At 36.5% G+C, this 15,400-nt stretch overlaps 1 protein-coding gene across 2 annotated transcripts; it reads right to left on the reverse strand.

Annotated features, from left to right (window-relative positions):
• Positions 1 to 199: 199 nt before the first annotated feature.
• LOC104896530 (serine/threonine-protein phosphatase 2A 65 kDa regulatory subunit A beta isoform) lies at positions 200 to 14,816 on the reverse strand. 2 transcript variants are annotated; one of them, XM_010683285.3, is made up of 13 exons: positions 14,672 to 14,816; positions 13,761 to 14,171; positions 9,254 to 9,500; positions 7,888 to 8,000; positions 5,777 to 5,856; positions 4,691 to 4,832; positions 4,508 to 4,588; positions 4,095 to 4,199; positions 1,893 to 2,075; positions 1,566 to 1,658; positions 778 to 917; positions 628 to 694; positions 200 to 521 (listed from the first exon to the last, which is right to left on the reverse strand). In XM_010683285.3, the coding sequence occupies exons 2-13, from the start codon at positions 14,151 to 14,153 to the stop codon at positions 402 to 404; spliced, it is 1,764 nt and encodes a 587-aa protein (XP_010681587.1). In that variant the 5' UTR covers positions 14,154 to 14,171; positions 14,672 to 14,816; the 3' UTR covers positions 200 to 401. The 2 variants fall into 2 exon arrangements, with proteins under 2 accessions (XP_010681587.1, XP_010681588.1); XM_010683286.4 differs by lacking the exon at positions 14,672 to 14,816 and adding an exon at positions 14,389 to 14,643.
• Between the last annotated feature and the right edge of the window lie 584 nt (positions 14,817 to 15,400).

Below are 15,400 nucleotides of genomic sequence, written 5' to 3' on the forward strand. Positions count from 1 at the left end.
GATTCTGCTGTGTTGTAGCTTGTTAAGGCCTGCGGCCTGCCTCCCTTCCTTTACTACCGCGGAGGGTCTGTAGTGTCTTTAGTTTGTATTGGTGTGTTCACCTATTCTTTTAGTAGCCAATAATAATTTTGAATTGCAAAAAAAAAAAAAAGAAAGAAAAAATGAACACATCGGCGGATATTATTGAAAACTTGGAAAATAAACAAAAGGGAAATAAATGGTTTAATTAATATAGTGCACTGAGAGAGCTCTCTACAGTTTTCATACTCATACACGCTACTAGCAGAACCTAAAATTCAAGCTTACAAGAAGATACGGTTCTGAATGCTAAGAAAGACTACAGTGCTTTTCTGCTGTCGAAGTATACAAACCTTAAAAACCATCATTTAGGCTAGCTTGCCTTAACTAGACATCATCACATGATCAATAGATTGGAGCGCTTGGTTAGCAAAGAAACGAACATCAACATCGGGGTCCTCATTCAGCTCAACTAAACACGGCCGAATGGTCTTTTCTACCACCTGCATTAATAACAGAAATTTCAAGGAGAAGCTCAAAAGTGTATATAATAAAATTAGGTATGCAGGACGTAGGATGACTAAATGTGTATAATGTGAATCCACTTACAGATTGATCAACAATCGGTACAAGAGATTGCAGCACCTTTGCCACATTGAACTTTATGTTGGGAACCCTAAACAAACATTCATGAACACATCAGGAGTCTAAAACTCCTAAATATATGTGAAAATAGTCAACTATTGATGAAATTCTTACCTGTCCTTTGAGGCAGTAATCACAACTGGCAATAATTTTGAACACGTGATTTCAGAACCCAAGACAGGAGCAAGTAGAGAAATCGCATGTAAAATTGTCATCCGATAAAGATAGTGTGGATTATTCATCATCTCCAGAACCTGTCATCTCATAGTCAAGGACATTCAAGAGTAAATCTCAAACGCATCAATAGTTCAGTGTAAGGCTGCCACTAGTTGGATGTGTTACATCTTTTAACAATAAACAACTAGAAACTGCATTGGAGTTAAGGTCCAAAAATTATATAAAATACTTTCGATTGAAATAATATTTTCATATAATTGGAAGTTATTCTTGTGCTATCAATATAGTAGTTCAACATTTATATCGCACTTTGCTTTCTTCCAAACAAGCAGATTGCAAGTGGAGTAGAGATTCTTATGCTAGTTCTTGGTATATACTTCAACTTAATTTTGGAGAGCCAAAATGGGATTATAGCATAGCCACCAACTGCACCTAAATGTCAAACACGAAGACACCATATATCCAATATCCATGACAAGAGACTACAGGATACACAGATTGAACTCTTGATTATAATCACAAAGAGAGAACCAAGGAGCTCTTCACTTCCCATCTTATGTAGAATAGTACAGACTCCAGACTTTCTGGTTGAGGAAGTGGGATTCTAGAGCCACACCAAAGTGCTGGTTCCAAGATCAAAATACACTGAGCCAGGTGGATATGACTAATCTCCTGGCGAAGGGGGGGGGGGGGGGGTTGAAAGAATATATATTCAGAGCCATTACCTGTGGAACTATGTGCTGCATAGCCCACTCAGGACCAAATTCTTCCGCAAGGCGTTTCACATTATTAGCAGCAGCATCTCGAATAGAGTATACCTGCAATGTGGGCATTGTCAAATATCACTTTCAATATAAAAAATCACTTATGCTAATATGATGAATCTTGAAAAGCACGTTCAGATAACTAGGTTTAAGGAAAACTCATAAATTGCAGAATTTTTTTTATGAGTTATTGAGTAGGGTAAGGAGAGAAGACAAACTCCTTAATAACAAAACGATGAATGAGAGCAAAAGAAAATGAGAGAGTAGATCAGGGAAGCAAATTTTAACCTTATCCTGCAACCACTGCATGCATAGGGCACCAAGTTTATCATCAAAAAATCCCACACCCAGCTGGCTTGCGAGTAAAGGTATGTATTCTATTATTGCAAGTCGAACTCTCCAATGTCTATCCTCAGCAAGCTCCACAATGGCAGGCAAGAGGGATTGAGACAACAGATCAATACCAATAACCTATAACATAGCTTCAAAATGATTAGAGGCACTAGAAAACTACAGCAATTAAAGAGCCACAAATGAGTAAAACTTTTTCTTAAAAAAAAAAAAAAAAGGGCTACAACTCCTCAGAAGATGAAACTAGGACTACCTATAAGTGCACAATATATTCCAAGACCATCCATGTCAAATCAATATAAATCCAACCCAAACAAACCTCCATCTGCAATTCAACACCTGGAATAAACTTCAATTAATAATGGATTTTGCCCCATTATTACCCATATTCCTTTTAAAATAACCTTGTCTCTATAAAGTTCCACCCAGAAAGCCATATCTCCAATCTCAATATTCTCACTCCCGTTCAATGAGTCTTATAGCCAATCGGCAGTCAAGTTGACATCCGTCTCAGTTCCATGATAGTGCTGCTCATTAGCGTCAACTATTACAGTATTCAGAGTCATAATGGACTCGGTACTAAAGGGTACTTCCATAATTATCACTTAGTCAGCCTGGATAGCAAATTGTGCTTATTCTACCACCAATGTGAACAAATGCCATCATACAGATATCAGATAGTAAAGGTACATGAATAAGCACACCACCTGATTTCCATCAAAGATCTACTGGCCACCACTGCACTACAAAGATTTGAGCAACACCACCTGAATTCCATCAAAGATCTACTGGCCACCACTACGCTACAAAGATTTGAACTTCCTCAAATGCCCATCTTTTGGCAAATAGTAGAACAGCCCTATTATTATGGCATCTATCAAGCACCCTCAAAACCCCAATAAATCTCCACAAGACAAAGACTAACATATTATTTATGCGAACAAAATAAGCACAAAAGTTTTCAAGCCCAGCCTCCGCATAGGATCATTTTCAGAAAAGCCAACTTTCACTAGTGAAAATTTCCTCGCTTGAAACGAGCGTGAATTAAACATTTAAGCATTGAACCAGAAACCCGATAATCATATGCTACTGGCTTCAACCTTCAACGCCTTTGGGGTCCTCATATGCATGCAAATATGCAGACTGACTCCTCCCATCATACCCCATTTCCATTACACCCAGCCCTTGAAGAAAAGATAGAGGCATTATTGAAATACAGTTGATTTAATCTTTTTTAGGTAAAGATGATATAAATACAGATAAAATATTTATAACTACTCACTTTATACTACATTTTCTACAACTTGCAAAGTTGCAAGTTCACAACTATTAACAAGTCATTTGACCAATGTATTAGAACCACCCAGCATGAGGGCCAACAATGTGGGTCGTGGCCAACAATGTGAGTCGTGGCCAACTGGCCATGGACCGTGCCAGAACCACGATTTTGGATGGGAGGCATGACCTTGAACATGGATGGCACGGATTTTCCCTAAAACCAGGCTCTTGTAATGTTGAATAATTTATATCCATAAAACATTTGACGTAACATAGATAATGAATAAATAGGAGTTAAAATCATTCCAATTGCCATTCCAATAGCACCCGGAACAAACCATGGCCAACATGATGCATAGGCATGAAAGCTAACCATCATGAATATAGTTTATTATTGGTTACTTGGTGAATCGGTTTACAAAAATTCTTGTATGAGACTAAAAATGTCACCCCATACTATTTCAGTGAGATTCATAGATAATGAATAATAGGAGTTAACATCATTCCAATTGCCATTCCAATAGCACCCGGAACAAACCATGGCCAACATGATGCATACGCATGAAAGCTAACCATCATGAATATAGTTTATTATTGGTTACTTGGTGAATCGGTTTACAAAAATTTTTGTATAAGACTAAAAATGTCACCCCATACTATTTCAGTAAGATTCACTCCACAATCTACCAATTAATTATAAAAATCACCCTTATTACACCTTATAAGTCTAATTAGTCTTACCATACAACCATCTTAATTTTCACACTAAATTCACTAATTAGTTAGAGCAAAATATTGAGATACCACCAACTTCTACTTGATCAAGAACAGCAATAGAAGAAAAGATACAGTATAACAGACCTGATTTACTTGATCAAGCTTGCTGATAATATTAAGACGAACATCAGGAAATTCATCCTTCAAGAGGGAAAGAAAAATCGGAAGAAGTTGCTCAATTGTAGCATCCTGCATATAGGACCAAATAAATTCAGAAAGAGGTAATATATTCTAGTGTAGAGCTGGAAAACCATAAAGGAAAAGTCTCTAAATTCACAAAAAAAAATTCAAAATAATAATGAAAAGGTTAACCAAAGAGACAAAACTGCGATGCATACTGAGTTTTAGAATGAAAGGTGAGAGTGCTCAAATAAAACAAAGCACACTTTTGTTATTTGTCATCAATATAAAACCACAAAGTAGCAAACAGACCTATAGGATGATTACTTTCCCCGTTAAAACCATATAAAGCTCATTACAGAATTCAATTTTTCTACCTTTCCTAACACGGGAGCCATTCCCATAATCACAGATGCCAAAGCAGACCGAACATGCTGAGAAGAATCAGATGACAAGTCCTGTACAACACCATATGAAGAAATGAAAGAGTTTACTTGCCATTATAAAACAATGTTCACGAATTACAAAAGTTACAGCTGAATATATGTCAAAAGGCAGACCTTGACACATGGCAGAATATGTTGGATTGCCAACTCAGGACTCAAAATCCGACAAAACTTTGTTACTTTACCAGCAGCTGCAATACGTACTTCAGCTTCATTATCTCTAAGTAGTCGCACATATGCAGGAACTAGATCCGTCCTAAAACAACAAAAGTTGAAGGCTAAATCAAACCACTTATCCTCTAGATGATAGATACTTGTTAACTGAAGCTATGAGCAGTCCAATATGAACATATTCATGATCAACATATAATGCTAAGGCCAAAAGGACATGAAAAGACTGAGCTTTTCCTCGGCATAAACCAAAGCAAAGATGGGCAGATTGTAACATACATCGAATTCACAAGACACAAAAAGTAAGTGATTAAAGATCCCAAAAGGCAGATTACATACATCGAAATTCACAGGACACAAAAATTAAGTGATTAAAGATCCCAAATAAAGAAGTTGGCTCACTCAAATAACACAAAGAGAAGTTAGAGAGACCACCCAATCCAAAGACAGACAAAATAGAGTGACTTCTCATGGATGATCTTGTAGTACCGGATACCCCCAAAAACCAATAAAAAAGATCTACACAGCAATTTTGTCCACTTCAGTGAGAAATGGAAAAACCTAAACTTAAATTTTCCTCCAAGCAACATTCAAAACCATTAAGCACCACAGAATAAATCCAGGTGCAGACAAATCTTGTCACTCATGAAACACAACAAAATATCTAGACACATATCTTGGTGGGCTTTCTTCATCGGAAAAAAAAAACAATCATGATTCCGATCAAACCCATAATTCCAATGAAGACAGTAGATATCTTGCACTTCAAAAATAGTATTGGTAAAAGAAGATGGACGTCACAACTCACAAGGAGATAATCATCAGAGTAAAAAAAAAGCATAAAAAAAATTGCAGACTCTCCAGAGTTCGACGTCAGATACCATTTTATTAGCTAAGCAAAAGCATTATAATACAGGGGTCAAGAACCATAACCAACAAAGCACAATCCTATTATTCTATGTGATAACCGTTCAATAGAAAATTAAGATTCAGAGACAAGTAATAGTGCAGACGTGATCCAATAATCACCTGGTAGGATCAGGGCCAACAGCTTCGCAAAGTTCGTACAGTTGATTGGCAACCATGTACCGCACACGCCAAGACTTATCCTGCTCAAACACCAAACAAAGCCAAACAGAGGTTACCAACAGAAAAGCGGGAAGAAAAAACTAAATTTTCGAAAACGTTACATGTACAAAATCCAAGAACACCAAATACAGGCCTTTCATTTTTCAAGCTACCAATAAAATTACTGAATAGCAATAAGAACCTATAATAATCTTACCAGAACAAAACAATAACAGTATATGTTTACTCCTGCTTCTAACCACAATTATTAGAAACAATACCAATAAAAAAATGCATATGATGCACAGGCTGGCAATTTTTTGACTCCAAGCATAAAATTCTTTATGAAAACAACTCAACAAAAAAAAAAACTTTCTTCCTTATCTTCCACTATGTAACTTATACTCAGACGGGTATGATTAAATATCTAATTGTCCAATTTGAGATGGCAAGATTTTCAGACATGGGGAAACTGTGCTAAATTTGGACCCTAATACATGGACATAGCAACTATAATATGGATAAAAAATACTAAGTGTTAATTATTTATTCATGCATACCTAAGAATGAACTATTAAAAGATAATATACTAGAGAGGTAGTAGGGGGAGTTTCTGTTCAACCGTTCAATTCAAAAGTAAAGACATGAAGGTAATACGTGTACTTAGGCTGAAAATTTTCAATGAATAAAAGAAAGCCTGAAATTTCCCCTTACTTTGTGATCAATCACTCACCAAATCACATTATCTTCCTTCCCCACACACCCACCTACTTGCGAGACATGTTCTGTTCTTCCCTTTGTGTGGTCAGAGTCACCTCACTAAGGCCATGTTCTTTTGGACTGAACTGGATTGAACTGAATAGAACTCAACTGAACATAACTCAACTGAATGGAATTGAATTAAAACTGTGAGAGCAATTTGTTTGAACTGAACTAAATATGTCAGAACTCAACTGAATTATATTTCCATTAATTTAGTCCAAAAGTCTAAGGCTATTAGGGCTGGCAACTTCATCCAAACCCAATGGATAACCATCCACCCGATCTAGATATATGGACGAAAACCCAAATTTAAGCGGATAATATACAGACGATGGATGGATCGTGTGACAAATTGGGACTGATTCGGGTTGAGGTCCACCCAACTCATTTATCCACCCGTTAAAGATATATATATAAAATAAAATTTTACATACAAACGTTTGGTGAATGTTATTTTTTGTTACTAAAAAGGAACGAATATTAGAAGGATGTATCAAAATTTGAATATATTAATCACTTTATTCCCAAATGTTGATTTTAATTACGAAAGTGATAGAATACATTTGTTTACTTTTATTTCACCTGATTCATCACTCAATCCACCCTATTTATCCATGGATGATGAGTGGATTAGATGTGGATCAAAGGTTAATTAAATGATGGATGGATCAGGTGGCGGACGGATTGTTGGCGGATCCAGCCCCACCTAACCCACCTCTAACCAAAATCCTTAGCTAATTGCTTCTATATATCATGAATGATATCTCAATTGTTGATCTAGGGTCTCTATAACTCAAGGCCCATATATTCATCTACATTTTTTCAATGATGTTACGACCTTTGTCAGATAAGTTGTGTCGCCCTAAGTTTTAAAAGGTGCGAGCCGTAAGGGGCCCTTGGAGCCTAGGGCCTTCGCGCAAGGCGACTTAAGGGACTATCAAGACAATATTACTCCCTCGGTCTAAAAAAAATGCTACATAGCAAGTTAGGCACACAATTTAATGAAAGTGAAAAAGAAGAGAGAAGAAAGTTGGTAGGTGGGTATGGGTCCCAATTTTAGAGAAAAGAAGAGAGGAATGTGTTTCTATAAAAGACCAGTGTACATAAATTAACACATGTCGAAATTAAAAATGGAGCTGACCTACATGGTACAAAAGGGTAGCCAAAAAAACAATACGTGGAAGTAACAAGTTAACAGCCACACACCCATAATTAAGACCATTCATGAAAAGTTGTATACATTTGAGTTGTATGACAAATGGAACAATGGGAAAGACCTTGGAAAAGTACTTTAAATGAAGATAAATTACCTGAGAGAAATTAACAATAACGGGAAGTATATGTGCGACACAATCCTGAGGCTCCAACAACTTCCCAAGGGCAGCACAACCCTCAACAGCTAATAATCGCACAGAGTCCTGATCTGGAATACAAATAAACTTCAAAAAATCACTAACGGCCAGTTTGGTAGTCGTTAATAAATTGCTGTAATGGAAATAAATTAAAAGTGTAATTTTATTAGGGAAGCACCCTTAAAATCTCCATGAGGCATTTTTTCTCCATGGACAAGCAATCTCACCCCCTACACTTGTGTTTTTATCTCCAAGGGGAAGCAATTTTCATTAACACTCATTACCTCCTACAAGGTGGTATTGGATGGGAATGAAAATTCAAGAAGGAAAGTGAACACTTTAGGATAAATTAGTATAACATAGGCATGGACAATGATATTCTTCACAAATTTACATACAAATGCATTCCCATTACCACCATTTATAACCAACTACCAAACGGGTCGTAAGAGCTATGCAAACATTAAAATAGAATAAATGATAGCAGAAAAGTGAGAAATTTATTTGCACCGAAGACAAAGGTCTTTATACTCCTAAACCCTAACATTTATCCCCCTCTATGGAACCAAGATAGGTACCCTCTATGAAAGTGTACAAAACATGCATTTAATCTAAACTAAAAATTTCCAGGAAATGCCCATTAAGTAGCTCAGGCTTTTTTTGTGACTTTCTTTCACTATCAGACAAGTTTGCAATGGACTAGCTGTTTTTCTTTGGCCTTTCCTATTTTCATAACAAATGATTGACCCTTAACAGAATCGCAAAAAGACATTGTCCCACCGCAGAATTATGAGAAGATGGATTATATTTAAGTATTATAGTGTTAAGGTGATGCAGAGCTCCATTCTAGTCCCCGATTTAGTAGCTTGACATCAAATGTATCCTCAATTCGGCATCCTATGGACCAATCAAGTGTCTCCTCACTCTCTTCCACATGGTGAGTTCTTTCAATTTTCAACCACTTGCTCTTGCAATGCGTCCCTCTCACCATTCCTACTTGTTTTTAAGCACATACTTGCACCAAGTTCAGATTTAAGGTCGTCCATCAGCTTCTCCTCATCATAGCACAAAGACTAGATAGTAGATATGCTTGAAAGTATATGTTAAGGTAGCAACCACAGCAATTAGAATTGTACAACACTGCATAAAGGATCAACTTAAAATACCAATCTTTTCATATTCCAAGTTATTGTGACAAGTCATGGCATATAACATTTTCAAGCTAGTCTTCAACAGAAAAATGGGAATGAAAGAAACCAGTTCGAGTCAAGTGCGAAAAGCAGTTCCTCTTATTTCAAAAACAAAGTAACAGAGCATCACTTACCATCTTGTGTTAGATCCTCGAACATCGCCATAACATCAGTCTTCAAATGAGTAGGTTCAACAGTTGCAGCAAACTTTCCCAGATTTGTGGCAGCAGATCTTCTCACCATCGGCATGTCATCTTGACACAACTGGTTGTATATTGACCTTAACTCCGTCTTTAAAATGTCTGGGGCACTTGGATAAGCAATGTGAAAAAGTCCACAAGCAGATACTCGAGCTGTGAACCATTCTCCTGCTGCCAGTCTCTGCTAGGTGGAAACAAAAAATTTATGAAATTCCAAAAAGGAACAGATCATGGCAAAGAATTACTGATATTGGTTAGGGAAGGCAACTGCAGGCATAACATGATTTATCAAAAAGAAGTTCAACTGCAATTATAGATAAATCAGCTCAAAGCAGTGAGTAGAGACTAGAGATGATATTTTAGAGTACTCAGGTTCTGATAGCATGTATTGACTTGACTCAGTCCTGTACGTTCACCCAAAGGTAGGGGCAAAGAGTCGCATACGAGTTCAAGAATTCAGTGAGAGTGTGACACTATAGCACCATTCCCAGGTATGTAACAGAACAAAATACCACAGTTACTATCTCCTAGCACACAAACAGCAACTCCAGTCTCCAAATACATCCATTCTATTGTAATGGTCAAGCATGAAACTAATGATGAAGAAAGCATTCTTAAGTCCCACCACATAAAATAAGGTATGTACGTTTTTCATGGTCAAACTTTGACCATTAATATCTCTAATTGAATCAGTAAAAGTATAAAAAAAATACACCATTAGGATTATACAATTAAAAAAAAGACCTTCAAAATTATATACTTCAATTTTTCTTAACATTTTTTAGATGAATTAAAGGTCAAAGTTCAACCCCAAGAAGCATGAGTACCTTATATTATAACTAGGAGGAGGAAAGAGCTGCAAGTTCTGACCTCGTTTTACACTAGATCTCAGTCACATTTATATTTTTCTTCTCAGTTAATCCCCAGATATTTTAGATATTTCTCTCCAGCCATTCTTATAGAGAAGACAACAAGCAGACAATCACAATATTACAGCTATATTGCCGAGCATTATGTAGTTTTCGTCTTCACAGCAATATATTACACACCATTATGTAGTTCATAATCAGTCCAAATTAATGGCTGTGAGAACAAAGGCACTTCAAAAATATTTAGTTCACCAAACTTTAAGGATCACACAATAACACCATGTTCAGAAATCAGCAATTACACTGATACGAGTAGTTGGTTGTATTGCTTTATATATAGAGACGTATGGTAAAGTTTGATTGGTAGCTAAATAGCTTATAGGCTAGTATGGCATATACAGAAATTGGCATGATTGATTATTGAATGTCCTTTGTGGGAAATATTAGCAGCTTTTGGACAAACTTATCTTTTTGATTTGAAACTATAGCCCTCTTTTGTGCAAGTGCTCCAAATCCCAACTGTACGACAATAGCGGACTGAATACCTTTCTCTCAATCAGTATATTGCAAAACAAAAGTATTTGAGGTTTACTCAATTAGCCTAGATACCAAACTAATCCTCTAGCTTTTGATCAAATCTTCCTTTACCAGACAAAACTGGATCCCAAAAGCATTGAAATATCATAAGCTTCTCATAGCAAGCTGTAAGGCACCATCAAAAATCTCATTGATAGAATGACATATGCCATCAAGCAATGTGTTCTTCAAAAATTAAGAGAATGAAGTTCACTTCGACCATAACTTTTGTCCATACAAGCTATAACTTGAAATGCCTATTTTCTAGCCTTTTTTTATTACAAGAAGATCAATTATATCATTAATAGAACACCATATGACAATTACGATAAATTAAATCTGTAAAACATAAATCTAGAAATTAACACAAATTTTGCGACCAAAACAATCAACCAAGACCATACTCGCAAATACTTCCAAACCCTAAATGTCAATTATGCCTGATGACTTTGTATCTTTATTCATAGTTTGGGGGGGGGGGGGGTTACAACCTGTCTTGTAATTGTTTAGATTGAAAGATTTATGTAATAAACCGCACGGAGAAAGTAAGGAAAACTCCATAAGGAAAGAAAGGCTCTCACATATGAAGAGAACGTTATAGAGAATATAACCTTCAAGAGTGACCCTTAAAACAAATTTAAGGGGCTTAACCGACAAAATTGTTAATGACAGCCCCAAGAGTTCTACACTGTTATGACCACAACAAGAGCAAGAGAAAGGAGGCAAGAAAGGAATCGTCTCTAAATATGATCTGTACAACAACTATCCAATTGTCTATGTTTCTAGGCTTATAGAGGTGTGAATTATTTGAACATATCAAAGTCGAAGATAATGGAAAAACATGAGCTATTTGGATTGGACATTTTCTAAATTCGGTTTGGATTTGGACATTTTCTAATATCGATTTTCAGTTTAGATAAGGAGTGACGATGTTCAAATCCGGAGACACAAATCAAACTAAAATAATATTGAAGCTTAGAAAAGGAGAGTAAGGTTTATTATTAACACTCAGTCCCCTTTTTGAATCAAAAAAAATATGTCCATTATAAGAACACCTTGTTCAAGATTGAAATTTTTCAGATTGGATCCAAACTAACAAGTTGAACTTCAATTTAAATCGTATTGGACTTGTCCCAATACAGACTTAAAAGCTAAAATACAAAACAAATTAAGTCAGTTGGAATTCAAAATTATAAAACAATATAGAGCAGAATTTACAGCCCCATAGGATATAGAGTTAATGATCATTCCCTTCGAGGACATTGAAAACTCTTCATGAAATCATAAAACTTGAATGATTTGGCTTTTATATCTTGTTAGCACTTTACCAGAGTGTCCTCGCTTCTCATCAAAGAGATTTTGACAAAAATAGAGAAAAATAAGGGGAGTGAAAAAAAGGTAGAGTTTAGAAGTCAGAACAGCTATGGCTAGCAGTTTCTTCCTTCCATTAATCAAATTTGCCAAACAAATTAGACTTTGGTTGCAAGAATGTCATGGATGTAAACAGATATAATTTGCAGTTTCAAGCAAGACATTATAAAAGGCCTCAAGCTACTAAGCAATTTCCTAATATGTACTGTTGATATTCTACAACATATTGCCCACACAGGAATACTAGATCAACACTGGACCACAAAGCTAGAACGCAACTGAACGCAATTAAATAGATGGGCGGGGGGGATTTAGTGGGTGGATGGATTGAACACATACACACACCAGGAAGGTGGTATGGTTCAGATTTCAGCATTCATCCCAATTCTTCCCACGGCCTCAGCAGAAAAAAAGGTGCCAAAACAACCAAATGACAAGCCTCAGGAAGATGAGATCTTAGTATAGAAATGTAGCCTTAAATGCAGATATACATTATCACTAATTAATTTGATCAGTAAACCTTCTGATCCAGTCTCCTCTAAGTTTCTCAGAAAGTTCGACAAACCCAAATTGGTAATGGGATGCAATGTTTGGAAAGCGTATACTTAATCATTTAGCTTATTGAACACCTCAACACCTCCAAGTCTATTGAAACCTTTACACCCATAAGGCGATAACAATGTCCTAGTTATAGGGGCAAACAAGAAGCAGTCTAGCTTAAACTACAAAGATAATTTTCTGCATCTATGGAAACGAATGAAAGCCTCCCATTAGCACTGCAACTCTATTCATCATAAGCCTTTACGTCAAACACAAACTAACTTCAACTCTTACACAATCTGAATCACCTTACATCCAAAAAATGTTTCTGAAGATCATCACTAAAGCTATTTCCCCTCTAGAGGAACACTTTCATACATGTTCCAAGCCCCCACAACACTCTTAGCCAAGCTCGCCAAAATTATGTCATGCCACGAATGGCCCATAGATTATGCCGCTATCTGATACTCAAAATCCTCCATGTTATTGTTTTTCGACTAAAAAATGTAAACAAAAAGAGGGCATGAGAGGCAGGCTAGAACAATGATTGGAGCAGCTCCCAAAAAAGAATACAGTCCTGCGGCCTTTCACATCTAACCTCATAGAAATGTCCTCCGCCAACATAGGCGTAAAAAACCCGTTATACTAACAGATAGATCCAGCTCTAAAAACCAGCCTAAACAGATTTCATTACAAGTCTCTCATCACCTTAAAGGCTGATAAAGTCTAACAAGCAACCACACCGCTCCCGTCAAAGTTATAATTGGGTAAATACAAAGTAACATAAGTTGGAGATTGTACAAAGTATAAGGCAACAGTCACTGGTCCATTACGTAAAATCTTATGGTCATTCTAGACTCTGGATAGTTTAAATAAGCATAGCTACGACACTGAAGAAGCAAAAACCCAGCAACTCAGCACCAAGTTCATCACTGAATGCAATATGCTCCGCACCTGTACATGCCTATAAAATCCAACACTAATTTCCAAGAGCTAGACTATTGCCATAACAAATAACATCAATTCAAAAAGGAAAACAGATTCCAGCACAAATAATGCAGCAATGATAGACAAGGAGAACTCACCTTCACCAAAGGAATGAAATAATCAACCAAATCACTTTCCCTCATCTGGGATCCAATTCTACACAATGACTCAACAGCTTTGTCCCTCACACAAGTTTCCTCCACCGTGCAAAGCGTTTCAAGAGGTGGAAGCAAAACATGGGCATGTTCAACACCACCAACGTACGGTATAAAAACGCCCAATTCATCTGCCATTGACAGAAGAACCTCATCATCATCATCATTGTTTTCGCTCAGGAACGGGATCAACTCTTTTCGTGTTCGCTCTTCCCCAAGCGCACGAGCAATCGTAGATAGCCTCCTTATAGAATTCAATCTCAGCTGTATATCATCATTTTTCAGCTCATCTATCAAAACAGCAATTGGATACAGCGGCTCATCAATCGTCGACATTTTATCTCAAAGGAAATCCTGTAACAACAAAAAGCATTATCTCAAAAGATATCAAAGACCTTCCAAAATCTCACAATTCACAATAAACATCATTTCTCAAACAATTTCCTCGATTTTCTCACAAAACAAATCCTAATTACTTTCTACTGAACAATTAATTTAGCGGCTGAGAAATTGAAGATTTGTAATCGGAAAGATGGGATCTAAAGGAAACCCTAGAAATTAACTTTTTCACCTTTAATTGGTACTGAACCCACTAAAAAGGAGAGGATTGCATGCAATTAAAGATAAAAGAAAAATCGAAGAAGCCTAAAAACGTATAGATCTCAAATCTTAGCCAAAATTTGGAATCGGAAATCAATGAAAAGGAAGAAAGAAGAGAAAAAAATATATATACTATTATGAAAAGACTCAAATTCTGAATAAATTTGCGTTGTGAAAATTGTGAGAATTTGTTTGTGAGAAATGAAAAAGAAAAATGTAAAGAGAAAATGAGAGGAGAGAGAAAGAGGTGAAACCGGTTGGAAAGGAAAAGGGAAAGGGTTGTTCCCGCCGGCTAAGGCTGTGATTCAAAGGCGCGATCTTGCGATTTCCCAAGTTCAGAGTTTAGAGATCGAGGGAAAGTCGAGAACCAAATTACCAACACACATTTTTCTCTTTTTTAAAAGAGTTTGTCTTATAAGAAACCGCCTACTTTTAAATTAAGATTAGGCAATGGTAAGTTTAATATTAAAAAGAGAATTAGCCCAATAGTGACTATGTTAATTTCTTTCGATGACTAGTTTAATCCATTTAGTAACTATGTCTATTTTTATATTGAAATTAGACCGTCTCTTTTAATAATTTTTGGTTTTAAAAAAAAAATATTTTCTTTTTTCAAATTTTATTATTTCCTCTACGAAAAGATCATCGTAGGTTTTACAGTTTAGAGATGATCATGGGCCGGGCCGGGTCGGAGTTTGGCCAAAAAAAGTGACATGTTTGGAGCTGAAGCCGCTCGTCGGGTTGGGCCAAAAAAATGCGCCAACATCTGGTATTTCGGGCAGGGTTTGCCTGGCTTTTTGGGTCATTTTTAGACGGGGAAAAATTTGGCGTATTTTTCAAAATTTAGGTTGTCTGTAACCCGGATTTTTTGCCCCAAAAATTGGGTCGGGCCCGGTCCATCCCGACCGTGGGCCGAAAAAAAGTGCCCAAAATCGGTGTCGGGCTAATCTTGATCACCTCTACTAAAATCTAAATTTTTGAAT

This window comes from Beta vulgaris, chromosome 6 (genome assembly GCF_026745355.1).
Source record: "Beta vulgaris subsp. vulgaris cultivar EL10 chromosome 6, EL10.2, whole genome shotgun sequence".
Classification (NCBI taxonomy): Eukaryota; Viridiplantae; Streptophyta; class Magnoliopsida; order Caryophyllales; family Amaranthaceae; genus Beta; species Beta vulgaris.

Bases quoted from the DNA above. Each gene is read 5' to 3' on its own strand.
- LOC104896530 (XM_010683285.3), bottom strand. From the start codon at position 14,153: ATGTCGACGATTGATGAGCCGCTGTATCCAATTGCTGTTTTGATAGAT. The intron at 4,833-5,776 runs GTGATTATTGGA...TTGTTGTTTTAG, and splicing joins GTTGGCCCTGATCCTACCAG to GACGGATCTAGTTCCTGCAT. The intron at 918-1,565 runs GTAATGGCTCTG...ATGAGATGACAG, and splicing joins TGCAGCACATAGTTCCACAG to GTTCTGGAGATGATGAATAA.